Source organism: Pangasianodon hypophthalmus, chromosome 11, assembly GCF_027358585.1.
Source record: "Pangasianodon hypophthalmus isolate fPanHyp1 chromosome 11, fPanHyp1.pri, whole genome shotgun sequence".
Lineage (NCBI taxonomy): Eukaryota > Metazoa > Chordata > Actinopteri > Siluriformes > Pangasiidae > Pangasianodon > Pangasianodon hypophthalmus.
In genome coordinates, this window is record NC_069720.1 from 17,045,553 (window position 1) to 17,070,558 (window position 25,006).

Sequence of the window (25,006 nt, forward strand, 5' to 3'; positions counted from 1 at the left end):
CGAGTGTTGACAAGCATACACACACAGAGTGCTGCCTTCTCCCTGAGGAAACCAGTGTTTAACCAGAGCACACAAGCAACACTCCACCATCCACACACAAACACACACATACACACACACACACACACTGCAGAGCCCTGTCCATTCAGCCTTCAGCTTGAGCCTCAACTATTAAAACTCAACCCGAGGCACTTCAATACAAACAGACAGTGCTTGAAATTACAAGTAAAGGAAAACATTCAAAATAAGTCAATAAATAAATTCAGCAGTGCTGATTCTTGATTCAGAAAGTATTGATTAATTTTCTATAGTAGCTAAACTAAAAGTTGATACCAAGTATGACAACTCATACTTAATTAAAACAATATAATAACTGTCAAATTATTGCGGTAGAAGAGGAATAAAATACTTCAGATAACATACTATTTTCAGGAATTAATTATTATAAATAATTTGTAGGTTTTTTGAAAATTCTGTCCATCTCAAAGGTTCCATTGATGTTTTCATTAGGTGTTTTGATAAATCGTAGGATTGGCATGACCTTTAACGCCTTAAACTAGATGATATTATTCAGGAAGTACTATGAATTATGCTGCAACTACAGTTCAACAGAAAAGGGATGTATCTAGAAGAGTGAGGAATGTTAGGGGCTGGTGTTGCAATGCATATCGGGAATATTTAGTGATATAATCGCAAGATGCTTTTTTTGAGTAGATTACTCTTGAAAATCCTAGAAAAGGATTACTGTTTAGAAAATCCTACAGAAAAAGCTGAACGTTATTTGGAGTTGATCAGAATCACTTTACTGGTGACAGGTGTATTATATTTACTTTTGAACATGAGCTTGAATGTGATTGGTTATTTCTGAGCACAGTCAAATGCCCCATTATAAAAGATATTTATAGTGTGTACGCCTGTGTAACCAGGTTATTGTAAGTTTTTTTGCTTTGCCTTTTTTCCCTTATCACCTTTCTATTTGTTTTTCACTTTAATTTTTTTGGTTTCTACATCACATTAATAGTGGAAAAAGATGTGACTTATCTTGATTTCATTTTTGCAAAAACCTGCAATATTAACAGTGGTCTGTAGACATTTTATAGGCACTGTACATAAAGTTTTCATATACTAGAGATGCATTGCTTGAAGCCAAAGTCAGTTTTCATGCCACTGGAAACATACCTTGAATTGCAGGTGCAGTGGATGGCACACTGATCCCAATACATACTCTTAGCCTCTTGAGCACCATTTACATTCTCAGTATGGAACATGCAAGTCATGGGCAACCCCAAAGGACTGTTTACAGACATTTGTGGCCAAGTGGCCTGGGAGTACACACAACTCCTTCATCTGGGTCAATTCTGGTGCCTGTGAGATGATGAAGGACAGTGCATTTGCATACATACAGCATTTGCTCACAAGTCCACTGCACTCCAGTCTTGAATCCCCAAATGGAAGCTGAAGAGATACATAACAGAACACATCGGAGTGTTGTAGAGTGAGCTTTAGGCATTTTGAAAATGTGTGGGAAAAAACACAAATCTTTGGGGGGGACTTAGATTTTCACCTGAATGCAGCTACACCATTATTGTTGTGTCCTGTGCTTTACAATATCGTGGTGCATGCTGGCATACACCTTCCTGATGAGGCAGATGAGGAGGATGACGAAGAGACAGAGGAAGAAAATGTTCCTGTTGAACTACTAGTTGGGCTACTACCAGAAGGACTTCACCAGGCTGGCTTGAAAACACAAGGGTATATAAGAAAAGTTTTTGCTTAATTTGCATAGCACACTTTTTTGTGATATGTGAATTGTATTGGTTGTTGGACTTGACACCAGCTTTTTTGTGGATTCTTTACACAGAAATCAGTGTAAAGCTTATTCAATTTTCCCATTTTTACTTGGTTAAGTAACTCATGTTGTTCCGAGTGCAATATAGTTGGCACTGAAATGGAAGGCCTGGTGAACTGTAGCTCTGCCAGTGAAAATTGCTTGTTCATGAGGTCAAATTTGGCTTTGCTTAGTTGGAACAGCTCTTCATAGGGCCTCTCCTGTTGTTGTTGCTCTTCTTGTTTAAGCTGTAGCTGGTCTTTCTCTACCTGAAGCCTTTCCTTTTCAAGAACAATGAGCTCTTGACCACACCCATAGGTATTTCTTAGTGTGTCCTGCCCAGGTGGAGCCCTTTGACTGAAGGCCCAGGAGATGACCCATGACTGGTACAAGGGGAAGGATGTACAGGGGAGGAAGACTATAGTGAGGTAGATGGGAACCCATTTGATCACACATCTACCTCTCCAGAGCATCCTTCTTTTGCCGCATTCATTTTGCCAAACTGGAGAAATCATGCAATTTTTTTCTAACCTCAGTGCCAGATCTTTTAAAAACACAGCAAGCACTTATGTTTTGTGCATTGTCTTCATATTTCTTTTTTTGCGGACTTTGTTGAACTCCCACAACCTTTGGAAAATAGAATGTCTTTGTTTTTTCTATTTCTTCTAAAATCTTAGAAAATGGTTTTCAAATCTTCTTTAGAGAAGTGTTGCTTTCATTTATGACCAGTTTGCCATACTTACTGATTTATGAAGGAAAGGTTAATTGAGGATCTAGATATTCACCCATCAGCCATAACATTAAAACGACTGACAGGTAAAGTGAATAACATTGATTATCTTGTTACGCTGGCGCCTGTCAAGTGGAATATATTAGGCAGCAAGTGACCAGTCGGTTCTCGAAGTTGATGTGTTGGAAGCAGGAAAAATGGGCAAGTGTCTGAGTGTCTTTGACAACGGCCAAATTGTGATGGCTAGATGACTGGGTCAGAGCATCTTTAAAACAGCAGGTCTTGTGGGGTGTTCCTGGTATGCAGTGGTTAGTACCTACCAAAAGTGGTCCAAGGAAGGACAACTGGTGAACTAGCGACAGGGTCATGGGCGCCCAAGGCTCACTGATGCACATGGGGAGTGACAGCTAGCCCGTCTGGTCTGATCCCACAGAAGAGCTACTGTAACAAAAATTGCTGAAAAAGTTAATGCTGGCTATGATAGAAAGGTGTCAGAACACACAGTGCATCGCAGCTTGCTGTGTATGGGGCTGCGTTTTGGAAGACCTGTCAGAGTGCCCATGCTGACCTCTGTCCACTGCTGAAAGCACCTACAATGGGCACTTGAGCATCAGAACTGGACCATGGAGCAAAGGAAAAAGGTGGCTGGTGGCAGGTGTGAGTGCGTCGCTTACCTGGGGAAGAGATGGCACCAGGATGCACAATGCGAAGAAGGCAAGCTGGCAGAGGCAGTGTGATGCTCTGGGCAAATGTTTTGCTGGGAATCCTTGGGTCCTGGCATTCAAGTGGATGTTACTTGGACATGTACCACCTACCTAAACATTGTTGCAGACCACGTACACCCCTTCATGGAAACATTATTCCCTAATGGCAGTGGCCTCTTTCAGCAGGATAATGCGCCCTGCCTCACTGCAAAAATTGTTCAGGAATGGTTTGAGGAACATGACAAAGAGCTCAAGGTGTTGACATGGCCTCCAAATTCCCCAGATCTCAATCCGATCGAGCGTCTGTGGGGTGTGCTGGACAACAAGTCCAATCCACGGGGGCCGCACCTCTCAACTTACAGGACTTTAAGGATCTGCTGCTAACATCTTGGTGCCAGATACCACAGCACACCTTCAGAGGTCTTGTGGAGTCCATGCCACATATATAGTCCATATATATATTTTTTAAATAATGGTTTTACACATTTTAATAATATATGTAAATTGGTGGTTCGGATTTCTACTCTCCTTTTCCCAGCGTAGTCAACAAAGAACTACTTACAGCTCGCTTGTTATTTTGCAGATAACGAAGGCTTTTGGGAAACACTTGCAAAACCGGCTTGTATGTAACGTATGTCCTTTGTTAAGTTGCTTGTTATTCACTAAGATTCATTGTTATCAGGAAACACAGCACTGCTGTAGCATTCTACAATAAACATATAAGAGTTCTTCAAGAGAGACAAACTGAAAAATTCTTTAGGGTGCTAGAGTTAATCTCTTAACCTCTCATGACCTTTCAGCGGATCCTTTTTAAATCCACTTAAAATATTTAAATCCATTTAAAATAATCATGAAAATAAAACTAAGTAAAAATTTAGATACCCATTTAGATAATGATTTTCTTATATATTTTTCTTGGATTTCTTTGGATTTTAAAATTGAAAATGTTTCTGCACTTCTACCTTCTCATTTTTCTATCCTCTAAAACTCAGTGATAAAGTGCAGTGATAAAACGCTGTAGTATGCAAGATGAATATAATGAATTTAAAACCTTTCTAAGCTCTGTACGTCAATAGCAGCAGTGAAGAATATTTACATTAAGCATTTTTTCAATATATGGATGGGTTTCGTGATGCAAGCTTCCTGGCTGTTGGTGTAATTTGACTAGATAGTTGGAATGTCAAACCTGAAACTTTTTTAGCCATTGACTCATCTCCTGTAACCCTCCACCCAAGGAATAAGGAGAATATGTGACCAAAATAAAAGTAAATTGGGTGCGAGAGAGGGAGGAAGAGCGTGAGAGGGTGAGAGTGAGTGAGTGTGTGGGGGTGTGTGAAGTGGATGTGTTACAGGGCTGGATTCAGAGCAAGGAAGGAAAGACATGTTTACACTGTGTGTATGTGTGTGTGTTCAGGGAAGGGTTAATGCTGTCAGGAACGGGCAGCGATTCCAGATGGAAGACTTTTAGCCGCTGAACTTAATTGGCACGACATGGACCAGGCACCGTGCCAACCGACCAGACCCCTCCGCAGCTGAGAACAACACAGACAGAGACAGAGTGAGCTTTCAACTCATTCATCACATGCTTTCTTCATCCAGTTATCCATTTGTTCTTCAGCTATAAAATGGAAAAAAAAAATTATAATTTATGTACAGTTCACTTACTTTTATAGAAAACCCACTGCATGAGTTCTGTTGTTTGCAAGTATATATTCAGAGGACTTGATGCATGTCCAGTGTTTCTGTCTGGTTGCATTTCACTGGAAAGATTAAGCTTATAAAGTGGGATTTCTGTCCACAGTAGAGTTCAGTAATTTCCCAGCCACTACACACCTGATTCAACTCATCAGCTAATGCTGGTGTTAGACAGCAGTGGAGGTAAACCGTTAAGTCTTGCTATGCTGTGACCCTCCTGGATGGGAATTGTTCACTTGTGCTGTAATCAAACATCAGTATCAGCTCAGGACAGGGGTATTCAACTAAAATTTATGAAGGTCTAGTCGCATAAAATTCATTGCTTACAAATGTCAAGCAACTAACATGACTGAATGGCAACAACAGTTACCTTTTAATGCCTAAACATTAATGATTAGTTTATAGCTATAAATAAGACAATTTGAAGTGGTCTTTAGCCCTGTAGTTTGTAATTAATAATTTACATAAATGCATCTGATATGGTTAAACAGCAACAGAGGCTTTTCTACTAGATCCAAGATAGTTCACATTTAGAAAGTTAGAGTTGCTGAACTACAGTCAGTTTTTTTGTGAAAGTTCCCTGCATTGTTAAATTTGTGAAGAGCATCAATAAAGCTGGATGGTTTCAGTTGTTTTATCAACATTATTTCTGCAACATTTATGTTGTTTCTTTCTATCTTTTCTTCTCTGGCTGCCAGCAACCAATTAAAACCGAACTTGGATACAGAAACTGTTGACTGTTTCCCCACAGCAGTCAGTGAAAACTGAACCTTCAGCTAAAAACCCCAAAACAACCACAAAAAAAAAAAAAAAAAAAAAACAATATTGTGAGTTAGGTCTAGCACTGTAACATTTGTAAACCTAATAATTAGCAACTCTTTCCCCTAGAATATTATCAGAGACTTCTAAAAATATTGCTCAGCTCTGAAAATCACAAAAACGTATATTGATGCTGCATCACCAAAAGGAGTTGCTAGAAAAGAGAAAATAATGAGTTTGGGTATGAGATTGCACTTTACTCAACACTCTCACTAACAGCACTGGAACACTAAATAATTATCACCTCTAGCTATGTTATGACAACATCACTAAATTTATAATACATTTGAAGGTTATATTTGTAAACAGACTTGGTGATAGCTGCATTTCTTGAAGCTAACATACAGTATATTTACAGTACAGTGCATTCATGGAATACTGCTGAGATTACAGTGTATGATGTTAGGAATAAAAGACAATAGCACGTGTACGTGCATTAGATGTCTTACTTTGTTTCCTGTCCTTTTGCTCTTGTGGCCATATACAACCGCCTTGAGCAATGGTTTCTCTCTGTCTCACTGTATTTCTCTCTCTGTCCATTCTCACTCCTGAACTAAAGCCCAGCTGTTTTAAAACCATTTAAACACTAGAACTCCCTCTGGACTCTGAAAAACATGGCATCTGGAACTTTTCAGCACTGACATCCTCCGTCTGCCCCTCAGCCAAGAGCCGTAGCCACCTCTTCCACTCTGTCTCCCTGTTTTCCCTTTCCTCCTTCGTGTGCTTATCTTTCCTGAACGTTTGCTGTTTTTGCCAAACCTCTGCCACCACTGCATATTCATTTACACACACACACACACACACACACACACACACACACACACACACGCTTACTACAGCCACTCGCCAGAATTGCTGCCAGAGCAGGTATTTGTAAGAACAAAATGTCTCACTGATTTTAGAAAAAACATAACAACTGGGGTTTATCTACAGGCCAGCCACCACGCCAACTACCACCCCACTTTGTTATATGCACAAAGTATCTAAATTGCCCAAACTCCTAAAATTGACAAGAGAATTCCTCAATAAAAGCCTCTGGTTTTGAAGAGCCAATATCTGCTGCTTTAATTCTACAGATGCCATTCAGACAGAGCTAAGTATAAAAAAATCAATGAGGTAAAAGCAGGTCAGCAATCAAAAGTAAACAGCCCTAAACTGCCTTAATTACCACTCCTTATACCATCTTTCCTAGTCTCCCTATCCATTTGAAATCAAGATTTTTTTTTTTTGTAATACGCTAATAAGAAAAGAAAAAAAAGGGTAAGAAACTACAACAATGGTGGCATAAAAATCAAAAATCACACTGTTCATGTTAGCTAGCCGAGTTGCAAGAATTCAAGACCCACCTCTACATGTGCATGAGCTCCTTTCCAGCTCGATTCACACATCATGAGACATCTGGCTTAGAATTGTATTTGTGTAGTAGAGCTGTTGATGATGTCTGTATGAATAATGATTGCTGTGTGTTATTCAACCTAAAAAACTAAGCAAAATATGTATACATATACAGTATTTTCATTCATTCATTCGTTCATTCTCTCATACCACATACACAAGTACAGAATGCTGATGCCAGGAAGCTGAAGGATTCCTCAATGATTGTATGGTGGATTTCTATCATGTACACTGGATATTGTAGTAATCATACATTAATAGATGTAAACACAACAACATTACAAAATGGTGAATTCGGACCAAAACAGTGCCGAGGCTTGGAGATGTACAGTGCTCCAGAATACATAACATGACAAATAACAAACTGGAAATGCTGTAGTAAATGCCCACACAAGTTTGGGTGCCTCTTACCTAATTAACTAGCTTTTTAATTAACCTTTTTAGTCAATTAGTGTTACACTTAAATTCATTTCCAGGTATATATAGTATCCAGTGTATTTTACAAGTGCTTTTAGAGCTGGCTATGTTGCTTTCCATTATTTTTTGAAGTGTGTTCAGTATTCAGAGGGTTGCAGAGAGAAATTAAAAGGGTGGATCTGTACTGATAGATACAAGTAAAACCTGTCCATGACAAAAGGGTGACCAGACTACTTGACCTCTAATCTAATAAGAAAAGATATATGGAGACGTTCTGTCAAAAACTTGGTAGCAAATTTTGCAGACAGCGAGTGCAAACAATGATATGGCCACAATGTTATGCCCTCTAAAACTCGGCCCAATTTCCATGCACACCTTTGTCAGTCACCGCCTCTACTTAAAAACTTTTCTGTGTCATTGGATCAGCTTAGAAATTTAAATTTGAGTTTGTTACTCATTAGCGATCAGGTTAAGACCAACTATAGCATTAAAAACATAAAAAGTCAGCCCATACCCCAATGTATAAATGTGCCATCTGCTAAAATTTTCTAAATTTGCCACTGCAACACAATTTTGATATTTAGCTGGCTCCCATTGTGCTACAGCTTTTATTCTAAATAAATAAATAAATAAATAAACAAACAAACAAAATTGGATTTTGGGTTTAGGGTGAGGTGTAGGCATAGCATTATTTTGCTAGTTATAGACATCAATGGGAATATCTCACAAAGATACGCACCATATTTTGTGTGTGTGTGTGAGGATGAGAGAAAGTCAAGAAAGAGAGTGTGAGAGACACAAAGCAAGGCAGGAAAGACAACCCTCCTGAGGCAGACAAAAAACAGAAATCACATTTGATGTCACTGCATGCACGACAGATGTGTGGTTTCAAATCCAATAGAGAATATTCCTCATTGCACTGTCACTGCAGCTAATGGGATACTCACACACAATTGACCATATGAACATTTTGGATTTAGTGCTTGTGTTACAGGCAGCGGTGCACCCAGACTGTTCTCACATTCGCTCTACCAAACACCCACACAAGCTGAACTGCAATGCAAATCAAATCACAAAATCACCTCAGGTGAAAACCACAAACGGTAAAGATCTCCAGCTCAGCTCATCAAGATGGCCCTGGAACAACACTGGAGCAAACGTTTAGCAAATAGCTTTGTCCAGCTCTCATTAGTGTTAACAGCAGAGAACAGGACCCTCTGACAAAATGGGAAACTCAAACACAAGAGCAAATCACATGACAGAAACGCATATTCCTATAACTAACAGCAGCTCACACTTTAAAAAAATTGCCTCAAGACATAGGTGGATATAAACAGAAAAAGAAGGCATTGGTACATAGTGAAAAGCTAACAGAGCCATGGAAATTCCAGTCATGTGCACACACAAACACCCACCCAGCCCACCCCCCTCCACACATACACACACACATGCACAAGCAAACACAGAACAATACTACAAATGCAAATATGTCATTTGTCAGGAAATTCAAGACATGCACTTGTGGTCAAATGATTCCATATGGGTGAACTGTATTTGAGCTCCCTCTGGAGCAGCATGACGTTTGTGGCGCAGTGATTTTCCACGACTGAATACTGTAGCCTGTAAATGCAAAACACATTAACAACCCCCAAAAAATGCAACAGCAAATCATAAAACATGACAACAAAACCAAAAACATCACAACAAATCAAATAGCGCAATGAAACCAAACACACAAACTCAGAAACACATCAACATTAGCTCAAAACAGAAAGTGTAGGTCCTTACTGAACATCATATGATCGTTAATGTTGACGTGCTGTTGCATTTTCACATTTGTGGTGGTGTTTTTGTTTCGCTGTTGTGCTTTTGATTAGCTGTTGTGCTTTTGATTTGTTGTTGTGTTTTGTTTTTGCTGTTGTGCTTTTGATTAGCTGTTGTGCTTTTGATTTGTTGTTGTGTTTTGGTTTTGCTGTTGTGCTTTTGATTTGTTGTTGTGTTTTGGTTTTGCTGTTGTGTTTTCTGATTTGCTGTTGGCTTTTTTGGTCTGTTAATGTGTGTTGCATTTACAGACCACCATAACTGAGCCCTCAGCACAGGCTGCCTACTCTAACACTGAATAAAACTTCTGCCTAAAAGGTGAGTCAAGGATTTTGAAGTCAGAACACTCTTTTACTCACATTCTAGTAGCTGTAAATACATATACTATGGTCAGAGGAAAAACACCTCTGCAACCCCCTGAGGCTCTGAAAAGAGGAAAAACAAATGTGGACCACCAACATCCAACCAATCAGGACAAATAAAATTATATTATTTGTCAATTTCCTGTGTTGCTCTAGCAGTCAGGTGTGAATGCCCTCACTGTTTATACCTTTATACTCACTTTTCGCATTCATATGGCACCTGAATGATTATGAAAATGTATGTATATGATGAAAAATTCTTCTACGAAATATAGTCATAATACTGTAGCTCATTTTAGCTAGCTAGCTGTGTTAATGACGAACATTCTGAAAATATATGAATATAACATTTCAAAGCACATTAATGTCAAATCCATCTCAAAATGTTAGCTAGCTGGTTAACAAAATCCTTGAAAATACATAAATATAACCAAAAGGCTATCTTCTTCCTTGAAGACATTTATTTTGTTGGAGAAAACTAAGACGAAAAATGTTCAGTGACTCATCAGTGATTTTTTCCATGATGAAAACTAAATGATATTGAAATAATAATTCATTTCTTTATTCAAAATATGTGACAAGATGTAATAACATTTTCCTCAATAAATAAAAAAGAGACAAAAATATCAAAACTGGTGGATTTGACAATGGTGAAACTTTTTCCCTCCATTTATTTGCACATTGAAAAGACAATAATACAAATGATTAAAGCCATGCTATGTGCTAAATGCTTAATTCCAGTGGTTGTGTGAACTACTAGTTAACCTCTGGGCCAGTCTTCTCTGATCTGCATATGCATGCTAACTCTTCATGGAGAAATATGCTGTCATATCCCTGACTTATTTGTTAACATAAGCAACCTTTTCATCTACAGTAATATTATTTTGTGTTAAAATGTTTTAATCTCTACGATAAACTGTTTTTGCAGTGTTTGTCTTGTTGGGCTAATATAATACTAGCTAGCTAACTAGCATACCTGATGACACTCACTTAAGTCATTGGAATTAAGTGATTTTTATTAAATGTATGCGAGGTAATAAATGTGCTCAATAGTGTAATGTTATTAAATGTGTGCACTTCCCTATGAAAGAGCTGCTGTGTTTTAGACACCTACTGTAATTACAGGTATTTGATAGTTTTCAGGAGTTTCAATGCACATCATAGAAGGGAAAGGAGAAAAGAGTAAGCCTGTAATGTGAATGTGCATTTACAAAACAACCTGAAGAAGAAATTAAATCCTATAAAAAGCTAGTGTATTTGTGGTTTGGAAATGTAAAAGAAACATATTTGGAAAACCTGAGTAAAAAAAAACCTTTGTTTTGTTTTTTTCTAACTTTTGTTTTAATTGACTAAAATTGTTCAGTTTCACTTGAATAAAATTGCTTTTTAGTTTATTGTCAACTAAATCTAGACTGAAACTAACAATAAACAAAAGACTAAAATATGACTGAGACTATTATACATTTCTGTCAATAAACTAAGACTAAAACTAAATCCACATTAGCTGTTCAAATGAACATTGTTTGAAGAGTCTCATATATGAACACGATGAGAAAATCAGGCAGTATTGGGTATGCCATATCCGAATGTGTGATCATGAATACCTCAAAATAGGCAAATATTCTGTTCACTAAACAGTTGTTGCATACAAGCTACAGACAAAATTGTTTTGCCGATCACTCTGATCAGACTGATCAGATTTTTTTTAGTAATGTACTGCAATATCCTATGTTTTACAGTATTGTGGTCATATATTAAACTATGCTAAAACCTTAGCCAATTATTATACATAATATCAGTCTATGTCTACTATACAGGCATGTGACACATCAACAAGTGTGCACTGATAGGTGGACTGATAGGTTAGCAGTGGGTGTGCTGTTTAGCTTAGTTACGTTTATCAGAGCAATCAGTATTCACTGACAAAAGCACTCTTTCTCTTTCTCTTTTCTTTGTGAGTGTGTGTGCTGTTATGGCTGTACTACTGAATCCGAGTCCCTATTATACCTAGCAAACATGTAATATGTATCTGAATGTCAATATTTGAATTATGGATGTGACTGAATACGAATGCATTATTTGGAATGAACAGATGTGTGTTAAAGATAGAAATATAGTTATAAATGTATATATGAAGAGTGCACCTTCCATAAGAATAGGAAGTGCACTATTCCTTTATTTACACCTTGTCAGATAGGTTCACATGGCATTTGGTTGAAACCAGAAGTATGCATTGGAGCTGGGATCCCATAGGAGAAGTTCATGCAGGTGTAAGCGAGTGGTCAGATATAAAACTCATGGGATCAGAGTCATGGTGGTTTAAATTAGGCTACGAGTTTGTTTATATTTTGGGAAACAGAACCATATAAATTTGTGAGGAACTGTCAGAGCTAGAATTCATAGACCTTGCAGGCATTTCTACCTCTGAGTTTTTGGGTTTAAATTTGGATACAGATACAGATATGGATATTCAGAGCACTAAACAGATACAGATACATTTATTTAGAGCACTAAACATATACATATTCATACACATATACATATACAGATAGTGGCATTGCATTACACCCCTAATCTGAATAATGAATGATCCAATATCTACATTACATTTACACCTGGAATTTTTATGCAGTTATATAGTCTGCATTCTCAAGTTCTGTTCTGCAATGTGCAAATAAGCCGTGGCAGATTTAGAGAGTTTTATGCTGGGTGGCAATAAGGTGACAGAGAGTTTTGGCAGGTTGGCGTGTTCATGCATGGGGAAGGTATTGAAATTTTTCATGGTTGTAATATTGAAGACATTCTTTTGTCTTGTGTGTATGTATGGGTGTGTGTGTGTGTCAGCATTTGCATGCCCAAGACAAATTTCACTTGCAGGAAAATCTGTATAGTATAATCTGTATAATCTGGTAGTATGTCTCTCCATACAACCATTATTGTTTGAAAACTGAGCAAATAACACAGCAACCAACCTGTTTGCTTCTCCTTAAAATTAACCCTGACATGAAAAACCTGACAACCTGTTGCTGGTCCTATTGCTCACAATTCATCACTATGAGCATTATTATCCTTACTAATCATAATAAGACCAAATAGTTTACATTTCCATTAAAATACCTTTTAAACATCATCTGAATTTCAACTATGTCACTATGAAATCTAATAATAATCAATAATATCATGTCATGCTTTACCTTCCACTAACTGCACTCCGGACAGACGATTCTGAGCTGTTTCACTCACAAACTGTGTGTGGGTTTATCACTTAACTACTTTGAACTACAGCACACATATAATCTTGTAAATCCATAATATGGAATTAAATCCATTATACATTAATTATTTGCTTATGTGTGTTGAACTCTTGCCTGTTCCTGCTGTTTTGACAGTATAGTTAAATTGCATTTAATAAAGTTTTGTGACATGTTTCAGGTGCTGCAGAAGTGGAGTGGCAGCTGCAGCGGCAAGCATTATGCTTATTATGTATGAGGGAATGTCGAGACTGGCTCCAGGGACAAGAATTATCCATTTTTTTGCAGGTTATTTGCTACGATTTTTTGGAATAATTTGATGGCACTGGCTCCTGTGGGCTGAACATTTTCTTTCTAATCCCAGGCTAATGCAACCACACAACAGAGTGGCAGATGCCTGCCTTGAAATAAGACTTGTCAACCCAATTGCCACCCCATGTCTGACATCAAATTACAGCTCAGAGAGAAAGTAAAAATCCACCCTAAATGACTTGCATATCAATATTTATAATTAATATGGGATAATCAGTGGCAGTCAACATTTATTTTATAATGAAAATCTCAGTTGATGATCTTTGGTTTAAATTTTTAATGCTCTGTTTTCATTTTGGTTAAAAAAGACATTCAACTACCTGCTGATAGTGAGACCAGCAAGAAAACCTTACTTCATCTCTACCTATAGAGTGATGCAGCGGCGCTTTAGTCCAGCTCTGATTGGTGGACAGCTCAGAGTCACCTCCTGATCTGTACACCGTAAACAGGTCAGGTTCAAAGCTAACAATAACGTTCATGCTAATACTGCCATCACCACCATCACGCTTGTACATCGCTGACTAGTCTCTTCTGTAATTCAGCGCAACTGCATTGTATAGCTGCAGTGCATTCTGGAACTTTGAGTCCAACCTTTGCTGTCTCCACTGCTTCTATGCAGGACTTTTCATTACTATGACTTTGAACGCCATTGAAAAATGATGAGTGAGAAAAGAAGCACTTGCTCCTTTGTTTTTAGGAGCTAACAGCAAAATCTCACTGTTACCCCTAATGATTGAGATTTTTTTCTTCAATTAAATGCATTTGTAACTGTGTTAGCAATGTCCCCCGTGACGTCAGTGATGCACACAGCCACTAACTTCTCACAGGAATAATGAAAATACAGCACCAACCAACAAATTAGCACCAGAATCATTAAGTGCATCACAATCATCGAATATAAGCATAATTAATGTGTTTCAGGGTGGAGATTTCCTTTAATGAATCATATCTAGCTCATGTGGATTTAACTGATCAATGCAGTGCTGTAAGTATTTTAATCAAATCCCTTCAGTAGCTATCAGGAGCTATGGAGCAGTTATGAAGCCAGGGCACTAATGGCATTATCTGACCATTGTTGCATTAAGGAACAAATCAGATATTCTGCAAAGGCAACCTTGCTTTATACATAATCTCCACAGACACCTCCACATCACATAGGCTGATCCCAGATCTGCCTGATCTGATCAAACCCAGACCCTGGACATCTGATTTCTTTATGTGGCACAAATATGTTGAGACTAAATCAGAGACCAAAACGTTTTAAAATGCTCCTGAATGAGCAACACACTTCTCTTCTCACATAAAGGTGACAGGCATGATAGGCTAGACAAGAAGAAATATTTAAAAAGGACTGATCTGCAGTACAGAAGGAATATTTTGTGATTTGGGTTAATTGTTGAAAAAGAAAACAATATCCCAGCAGGCACCGTTTCGCAGTTTGTCTTCACTGAGCAGAGGTAAGCCTGAAATTAACAGCGGAATTTATCGAGCATTTATGTGGCGTGACTGACAGCAGGGTTTAGGAGGGGGAATAGTGTGTGTGTGCTTGTGTGTGTGTGTGTGTGTGTGCGCTGTTGGAATAATTGAAACTTCAATGCCCACAATCCCCACAGACTGCACACCTCCCCTCTCCATCGTCCGCAGCCAGTCAATAGCCTCAAGCGCTACTATTAGTCGGTTTCACCAAAGCACGTCAGGACCCAACGTGGGATATTCTTACGTTCATTGGCTGGAACGTGTAAGTCCCTTCAGCCAATCAGAGCAGCGAAATAGAGCGCTTTGCCGTCGCGAGCGTTTAAGGTGGACTTTGAAGATAGCTGAAATGGAGAAGGTTTCTCTGAGGTGATTTATTGTAGTGATTAATATATGATTAAAATTGATAATAGTACCATTTCCTAATTTTAAAAAGACATGTATGCTTTTAGAAAAGTTTTCAGCCATGAAAACATTTTGTGTTCGGCGTGTCAGTAGTCTAGAATAACACATAAGTGCAGTGTATAGTCCAAAATTTAGTAAATTAATCCGTTATAAAGGTCTCGCGCACAAAATTTTACATTTTGTCGAGTTAGTTTAAATGCTAATGTAAAATTATGTATAATTAGCTTTACAGTCTAAATTTGTGTCATTTCTGTTATACAAATCAGAAAATTAAGATTATACAAACGGCATTTGGTTTCATTCTAGTGACGGTTGACGGTTAGCCCTGTTAGCATGAGACGTTGCCCTGAGTTCACTGTGTGTGTGTGTGTGTGAGTGAGTGTGTGTATGGTTTGTGTTTTCTGCAGGACATTTCTGAAGAAATGAGGTATAAACTGGGTCACAGAAGCTCTTGAGAGTCCATATTTGTGGTAAGGTTGTGTTTATGTAGCTTACAACAGCTGACCAAAACTATTTCATGTCATTTGTGGATCTTTCTGTCAGTGTATAGGTGAAATACACACTTTCCATTTATTGACCATCATATTCTGTTTATTTTGTGTTTGTCATTTGAGTCACATCTACAAAAAAGATACTGCAGTTTCATATGTGAGCAGATATTCAGTGCCCCGATTGACAGTATCTGAGCAGGGTACTGCGTTTCAAACCTTTCACTGTTTCCTTTCATTAACATCAGGTGAGATGGTGTAAAGAACAGCTGTCTCTACAGAGCTGTGAAGGACAGTCGGGGTGATGCTGTGAGAAGTTAACGGTATGATAACCCCACAACCCAGTTTTCGGTACGTTATGTAATCTGTTTCCAACGTAACATTTTCAGAAATCTGAAAATAAATGCCATGAAACACCACAGAACTTTCTATATTAAAGTAATAAAGCATTTAGTTGGAAAATGCTGGAATATTATTAAAGGAGAGTGTTACTGTTTTTCATTATCTGATGCTCCAAAAGATGCTCCACACCATTTTACACAGATGCTTGCACATGAAATGTCTCACCACAACACTTACTTTGGTTGTTTTTTGCAGAAAAGTATCATGCTCCATTTTCTTGAGAAATATGTAGTAGATTTTGCACATAATCATTTGACCACCGTCAACAATGTGCTCTAAACAGATACATATAGGAAGGACACTATAATTTCATGCAGGCGAGCGGTCAGACATGAAGCTTGTGGATGAGAGTGAGTGGTCAGATATGAGGCTCATGGGACAAAGAAAGACCACATTCATTAATGTGAACATGAACTATGCATTTACAGCATTCATTCATTTATCCTTAGTAACTGCCTGATCAGGGTCACGGTTTAAATTAGGCTACTGGTTTGTTTATATTTTGAGAAATAGAACCTGAGAGAGGTACAAGCAAAAACAATGACTGCATGAGCGTGATTAAAAACAAACAAAAAAAAACAACAGTCAAACATCTCTGGTTTAGGTTATGCCTATTTTGGTTTTAAATCTGAATACAGATTCAGATACAAATATTTGGAGCATTAAGTAAAAACAGATGCAGAATAAGTTACACCCCTAGTGTGTAAAATGACATCATTAGAATTCTTCAGTTCTCTGTCTGTGGGTTTTTTTTTGTCAGTATCTATCTAATTAAGATCTAATTAACGGGATAGGCCAGGATAGCAGGCTCAATACACTACATCAATAATCTAGATTCATAGATAAATAATGTGTTCATAGATAAATAATGAGCTATTTTTCTTACTTTTCCTGTTATTTAGTGGGTCTAGTGGTTCTCAATTCCAGATGCAAACACTGCAGATGTTTCCCTTGACTAACACAACTGCTTCTGATCTTAAAGGAATTGATTTGTATCTGATGGGACGGATCAGATGAGTGAGAAAGGGCACAAAAATGCACAGCAAATGGCAGATCACTTTGAAAACTGCACACTGTGTATCACAGTGACATACACTATCTTTCATAGTTTATGACCAGCTATTATTCCATTCATTAAAGTCTTATGTAATATATACAGTGTATATACAGTGTGTACACAGTGTATATATAGTGTACATACACTGGGATTTCACAATGCTTTAACTCTGGTTTTATTTGCCCACTGATGTGACCCCTGACAGAATGACACGTGGGAAGTGCGAGAGCTTGGAGGGTCCTTCCACAATACCTTCCTTCTCTTAGTTCAGGGTGGCTGTTTGAACCCTACTGTGGCGGTAATTATGACGTCCCATCAGCGGGAGGCGCGGGGAGGCTCGTGTGAATAATTACCTGCCTAATCCCCACTATTAGATAACACTGATTAGGGCAATACCTGACCTGGTTAAGTGTTGTGGATGGCGGAATGACTGACAGGAAAACACCTCAGGGAGAAATGGGTTGCGGGGGATAAAGAGAGCGTGCACCAAGGAGAATAAAGGCAGGAGTCAGGCTTGCGTGACTGGTGTAGGTAGAGTGATGTGGTTACTGAGGCAGAGGGAGAGAAATACACAGGACATTTTGGGGATGGTTTCTACATAGTGTGATAAAGCAGTATGATGAGTTAAGCAGTTGATGAGGAGCTTTATGGATTTGAGAGCATGCTGATGGTGAACTGAGATACGCTGATAGTGAATATCATGCGAATCGAGGTCATGAGTGTTGCAATCATGACTGGAGTCATTAAAATACAAATTATTTCTTGAAGGGCCAATAAACGTTCATCTATCACAAACAGACAGTAGATGTGTGGATGCACACACAGAACACTTAACCAGAATTGGTTGCAAATTGAATCGTATTTCATCTGTCTGTCTTCCATTCAGTCTCTTGTTTTCTCTGTCTACTTTCCCTCTCTGGCTCGGTTTCCTCTCTTTCCCAGTGAGCACAGACTGACTTGAGATGACCATGAATGACTGTTATTAAGCCTGGCTGACTTAAACTGGATTGTAAAGATGACTTTTTTTGTCCACTGTAAGGCAGTTGTAGATTGCTTTCATTTGGTCTTTTTAAAAGTCTTTTATAAATATGATTAAAGGTGAGTGTTACTAGCCTTTAGGATTTTATCAACAATCAATGTTGAATAGTGTTTCTGTTTTTAGATTGTTGCCTGACATAAAATAGGTGACCATATTTTATAAATCTTGTATTTATAGCGAGTTATTTTTTAAAAAATAAATAGAAAAATAAATTCTCTAATATATATTTTTAAAGAAACAATGAAAAATGGCCAAGGGACATCTGTCCATGTATACAGATATAAAAAAATACCAGAATCTGTGAATATTCATGACTACAGAATTTGGAAGTACGTCTGTCGTCCTCCTCTTCCTTATAACTAGCTGGCTAGTAAACTGTTAGTAAACTTGCTTGTGTTCTTATGGAAAGGCATAAGTGTGATTTCATTGTATATCTCAGTTTGCATCATCATTTATTATTATTTATTAATATAACCTGTCAAAATGTACAACTTTGTTTATTGCTAACAATAACTAAGTTAGCTAGCTTGCTTAGTACACATTGCTTATATATTGCATTTATTGCTTAGAAAAAGGTGTCAGTAATTAATCCATGTATCACACACATGTACCAGGGTCTTGGCCACATAGCCTAATAAGAGTGTTCATTCTCTCTCTCTCTGTCTCCTCTCTCTCTCTCTTTCAGTCTCTTACTCGCTTTCTTCCTTCTCAGCTATCTCTGCTGTGCCACCTTAACTGCAGCTTGAGCAGGCTGTTCATGTTTGTGTTGAAGCCAACAGGCACAATATATTACAGTCTAGGGCTCGCTGCTGAAAAGCCTGCTGGATCTTCCAGTGACCTGCTGTTCTTTCCTGCTTTCCTGTGTTTTTTTTCTCTCCCTCTCCCTCCTCTAGATTTAGATTAAAAACAAAGCTCTCTCTCCCATCCTTGTTGCTTTGACTCTCTCCCCTTTTCTTTTACACTCTCAGTCTGGCTGGGGAAAAAAAAATCCCTTTAGTTTGTCTCTCTGTGTTACAAGAGGAAGTCGCTTGGCTCGATTCGGATGGAGGTGTGTGTTTGTTTTTGGACCTTGCTGGTGTGCTTTGAGGAAGGACAGAGAAGGGACAGTTGGATGTGACTGCAGCTTCATCAGAGCAGTAAGACTCATCGGAGCAGGAGAGAGGAGGACAGCTGAGAGTGTGACTTTGACTCCTCTGAGGAGGAAAGGTGGAGAAAAAGTCAGCAGTTGGAGTTTCTGGAATTAATTTTGCATCAGCCCTTGTTGGATGCGCTGAGTTTGTCCAGACTCGGAGGCTGAAGCCGGGTTCCCAACTCTGGATCCTGGGCTCCATCCCTGCTAAACCCTCTACCTCTCCTTTCCAGGAGTGCAAAGACCTGAAGGAGCCCACTATCCATCAGACTCCTAACGAGCGTCACTGCACTGACCATGTACCCACAGGGTAGACACCCGGTAAGTGCATGACACTTCTTTGCTTTTATCTTCCTTCTCTCTCCCTTTCTCAGTCTCTTATTTATCTTTCTCAATCTCTTCTCTATTTCAGCGCTACACATGCACTCCTCTCTAGTTCAGTGAGAATAAGCTGTAAAAGCAGGAAAGACAGATGAAACAGTTGCTGGGAGAGAGATGTCTCTCTTCAGAGGCTTTCAATCACACACACACACACACACACACACACACAAGCCCGTCAGCTGCACCCAGGTGTTCTCAGTAGCCGGTTTATTTTAAGTTGTGTGGGTGGAATAGCAATCTGTGTGTTTGTTTGTGTGTGTGTTTGTGTGCATTATACGTTGTATAATAACCTTCTGGCGTGTTACACACTTGAGTTCATGGAAAGGAGGACCAGTCGCAACGAGCTTGCTTGTTATCAGGTAGGTGTTGAAAGCATACGGGTCAGTGGCCTGTTTGATGTATTCCCGCTAGAGACCACTGAGAATTCAGTCTCACTCAGCTGGCGTGAAACGATTAACCCAGCACAGCCTGATTAAAATATCTCTCCATGCCACACTTTATACTGTATCACTGCCTAACCATCATACCTGTAAAGCTGCTGTATTACGGGAATTACAGCCATAGAGAGCTTTCTCCATGAGGAATGAACTCCAGAGGGCAGTTATAGCAGGTGTTTCTTTTTATATCTCACTTGCGGCAGAGAAAATGGAAAGAATAATATGATTGAGTGTATGCATATATGCCTTTCAGGTTAGGATGCGTTTGCTTGGTTCATACCGTTTGGAATTATCGTCATATATTTGTAACATGTTTTCCATTGCTGCTGAGTTGCCAGACAGATGACAAAATCAATTACAGGGCAGTAAATCCTTCAGAAACTCTGCAGCTTCTCAGTCATCACTATCAGCTCAGTTCCTAGAAAGGCAGATCTTGCAGATCGTAGACATCACTAAATCTTGTCAGTGCCAGCCTCTGTTTGTTCTGTTCCTATGCGTGTGTGTAGAGTGTATGGGTTAAGACCTGCTTTACAAGGCAAACAGTGCCAGGAAGAGGGGTTGCGATCATAGACACCACTGGATTTTTGTGGTTGGTGTTAGGGCTGTGCTACATGCTGTTATATTGCGATAAATTATACCACAATACGCTTTTTAGAGAACATTATCAGTACTTTTGGTAGTGGCAGGCAACTTCACTGTTACAGAAACAAGTAGTTGATCTATTTTATTTTTGCTGTAATATAGAATATCATTGAAAGAGTTTCTGAGTGTTTTTAAAATGTTTTGCTAGCACTTGTTAGAAGGCATAAAGACCAGTAAACATGTCAAGATTCATGAAAAAGCCCTCCCGTATTGTGCTATGATATTTTTGCCAAATTGTCCATCCCTTGGTGTCGTGATGGGACAGGAGTGATTATAAGCCTTAGACTACCTGGGAGAGAGTCATCGCCAGTTGAGGGTTGGATGGTACACAAATCCCATAGTTTGATTTTAGGCTCATAATTTTAGTTTTGTATATAATTTTGGTACAGACAATCAAGACCGTCAAGGTCAAGACAGTCATTTTCTATTTGCACTCATTATCCTTAATAAAATCCTTAATAAAATAAAAGTATCATTTAAAATTTCTATTTAACCAAATAAAACCACTTACTATTCTACAACAAAAACATCTGCTGTAAATACAAATTTACAAGACACTTATACAGTTTGATCAGACATCTTTTGGTATGCTAGCTGAACCAAGAATGGCAATCCGAAAAGTTCACTTATCTGGGTTTTTTTTTCAAGGCATATCACCAACCTTCTTCAACTTTCCTGCTGTTACAAAACATAAACCTTGACACCCACTTCGTACCAGACCACATAGAGGTGACTGTGTCTTCAGACCTCAGATCATTTGAGTTTAGGTTAAAATTATGATAGCACAGTATGATCGATGCTAGGTTGCTACTACACGGTGAACACACTGGAACACACACTTCCATGGGCCGAATGGTGCAAGCCGTTAGTAATGTGAGCCGGCTCTTCAGATGAAAGCTGAAGACTTATTTGGTATAAACAGTGCACACCTTTCATGAGAGAGTAGGTAATCTTATACATTAAGTAATGGAGTTTAGTGGTGTGAACACATGATGATTATATGGGTGCGTGAATCCCCTGCAGGTTCTAGTGCAGTCTGTATTTGAAGGAAAGAACTGTGTATATGTGTGTTTGGGAAAATTGTCTTGCATGTGTATTTATGCAGAGCTGCTCCCTACCCTGTGTATGTATATATAGACCTGTGACAAAATAAAAGGAAAAACCACAGCTCCGTTGTGCTGTGGGGGGGATTCGTTTGGATCCACTTGTCCCCTTAGAGAGAAGAGTCAATGCAAATCAATAGAAAGTTCTTCTGAGTGATGACTTTTATCCTATGATAAAACATTTCTGGATTGACTCCTCCCCTATCCACAGGGCTCAAGGACTCACTGTATGGTTTGATGAGGATGGAAATGATGTAAATCATATGCCGTGATGTTCATACTCACTAGATCTCAACCAGATTTTGATTTTGGAGTTATGTGTTTCACACCATCATCAAAACACCAACTGAGGGAGTATCACAAAATATTAGCAATGCTCACTAAGCACCGCCTCTGTCTGGGGGAGTGATAGAAAGATCCCTTATGTGCCTCCTAAAATGTTGCACCAGCTAGAAACTGGGGCAGATTCAATAGAAGAGGATCAAAATAAGAGGCAGAAAGAGCATCTCCTAGTTAAGTGAGTATGTGTGGGCCTTGTCTGATCACAGCATCTGCACATCGTCATGTGTGCCTGATAACTAAAAGAGTTGGGCGTTGGTACATGGGCCAGACTGGTATTGTATTGGATTGGGATTTTTATGTGATTAGCCTGTAGGAATTTAACTGACAACAGAGATCATGGACATAAAGATAGGACACACATTGTGTGCTGCACTTAGGCCTGTGAGTTAGATCGGTTACTAAGAGGATTTTGCGTATTGACTGATACTGACATCAATATTGTTGAAAAATTTTTAAAAGAGATTGTGCATCCCTTGCAGTTTTCATCAATAGTTAATTTGCTCTTCCTGCTTTTTATTGAAAATATCTGTTCTAGTGTATACATGTCTGTGTGTGGGAGCCATTTTTTCTCGCACTAATCAGGTGGCCACGGGAAGCATCTATGCCAAATATCCAACCCCAGGCCTCACACATGCTCACTTAGCTAGGAGCTGCTCATTTTGGCACATGTTCTCCTTCCCGCCCTTCCATTGTTCCATTCTGACTGCAGATTCTGTGCAACGCACCTACATAACACTGCAGGATTTTGGAGCCTAAACAGGTTACAGTCAGTTATGGCTTACCCTTCTAATCTAATGTTTTCATCAGCCAGCGTAAAGCCATCAAGGTGAGAGAAGTGAGCTGAGAATGGTTTTGGAAAGGCACCAGGTTGTTTTTTTCCCCTGCCAGTGTGCATTTTCTAATCCAGCGTTGGATTCGCAGCTTTGGGTTGAACCCACGAAGAGAGACATAGCAAGCTGTGCTGAAGCTAGGTTGCAGGCGACTCACTGAGTCTCTAGACTCTGGAGTGTTAAATGAGGTTTCAGTAGAGTAGAAAGCTACTGGGACACTGGTTTGTGCTGGGAGATAGGGGCTGGCACTGATTACCTGAGTGCCCAGTTCCAGCGCCTTTTGCTGGACTGTGTAGCATGCAGAATCCAGTTGTGGTTCTTAGCTTGATGGAGTATTTTTCTAGTGGGCCTAGACGAGGAGCCTGATCTGCCTTGAAGGGTTTAGCAATGGTTAGAGAGTGGAGGAGGGTTCAAACAGTGTGGAAAGCAAGTGCATGCAAAGGCACTTATACTCTCCCAGAATCACAGCTATACTCCCTATCCCTCCACACTCTGGCGCTCCTCATCTCTGCTTTTTTTGCTAAATATTTCACCAGCCGATAATTATTTCATGGCCCTTGCTGTCTCCTGACTATTTTGGAAGAGGCAGTGATGCAACTGGCACAGCCGCTTCAGAAATAGTGCAGTCTCTCTTCACCACCCAGCCTGAACTCTGGTACTGCAGTTAGCTCAAACACTCACACACAGAGTGATCAGATGTCAGGGAACATCAGAAGAAGGGTTCATACCTCACCGCTGCTAGGGGACCCTGTTGATAGAGTTATGTTGATATCTCTCTGTCTTTTTCTCTTTGTGTCTCTTTCACTGTTAATTCAAATTATGTCAGCGGGTCAAAAAAGAGCTTAATTTCTCTTTAAAATGTTCTATAGGTAAACCACCAGGCCTAATTTCTTTTGTACCTTAAGGCCTAGTTTCCTAGCTGTTTGTCTGCAAAAGTAAATTTATTTCAATGGAATTCTGGTAGTGAACAGTTTCTTGTTATAGACATCCATTGCAAATAATTAGAGAGCAAAACCTCACAGCGAGTAACACGCATGTCCTCAACCAATCATGCAACTGCTTTGATTGTCTTAAACTCAAAATGGGTGTTCCTTTTTTTCCTTCCACTACAGAAAATCCAAAATGGAGGTGCTAATTTTATCAGTGTGCAGGCATCAGATTTCATATAATACTTACTAAACTCACTCAAATTTTTCCATATAAAAGAGATGGTATGGTACATAGCCTTGTACCTAATTTAATAAGATACCAAATAAAGACTGCTAACCTATGTGTGTACAATCTGATTAAATATATCTGCAGTTTGTGGGCTTGTTGCAAGGGGTTTACAAACCATAATTGTGTATGTCACATGTGTCATGTGCAAAGTATGATGTCGTGCAAAGCAGGCAGAGGAAAAAATGTAAATGTGTTTTTTGCATGTGCTACTTATTCATGTAGACATGGCGAGTTTAGATCTCACTGAGACACCCAAAAGTGTTGAACTGAAATTGAAAATTGCCAGATAAAAACCACTGAGATGAAGCAAAAAGTTGTTGCATATGAATGCAAAATAAAACAGCCTAGACATGACTGAGCTTTATATAATGTATACTGTATGTGTAGAGCAGAACTTTTTCACAGGCTGTCTTGTAAATACTGTTGACATTAGCAGTGCAACTGTGTGGCAAATGTGAAACCAGCATCACCACAGTAACACTGTTAAAATTCAAGAATCATCAACATTATTTTGTGATACTGATACATAATATCGGGAGACCTATTTTCAAATTCAATTCAAATTGTAAAAATGGGCCTCTGGAAATTTAATACCTGCCCTTTGGTCATATTAATTCACACAATCTCCACTCCTGTAGTTACGTTTATGCTCAGTTGGTCCTAAATTAATCTATTTGGATAGGCAATACATTTTTAGGCATTTATAGACAATACATTTTTTTATTT

General features: G+C 38.9%; 1 protein-coding gene across 8 annotated transcripts in view; it reads left to right on the plus strand.

Annotated features, from left to right (window-relative positions):
- The first annotated feature begins 15,142 nt into the window (after window positions 1-15,142).
- tle2b (TLE family member 2, transcriptional corepressor b) overlaps window positions 15,143-25,006 on the plus strand; it is a 69,821-nt gene continuing 59,957 nt past the window's right edge. For 2 of the 8 annotated variants that reach the window (XM_026916468.3, XM_026916511.3), the window contains exon 1: window positions 18,908-19,648. In XM_026916468.3, coding sequence (XP_026772269.2) covers window positions 19,625-19,648 — 24 coding nt within the window. In that variant the 5' untranslated portion in view covers window positions 18,908-19,624. Of the gene's footprint in view, window positions 15,683-15,948; window positions 16,052-18,904; window positions 19,649-25,006 lie in introns of those variants that run through there. The other 6 variants (XM_053237923.1, XM_053237924.1, XM_053237925.1 and 3 more) reach the window with 6 other exon arrangements.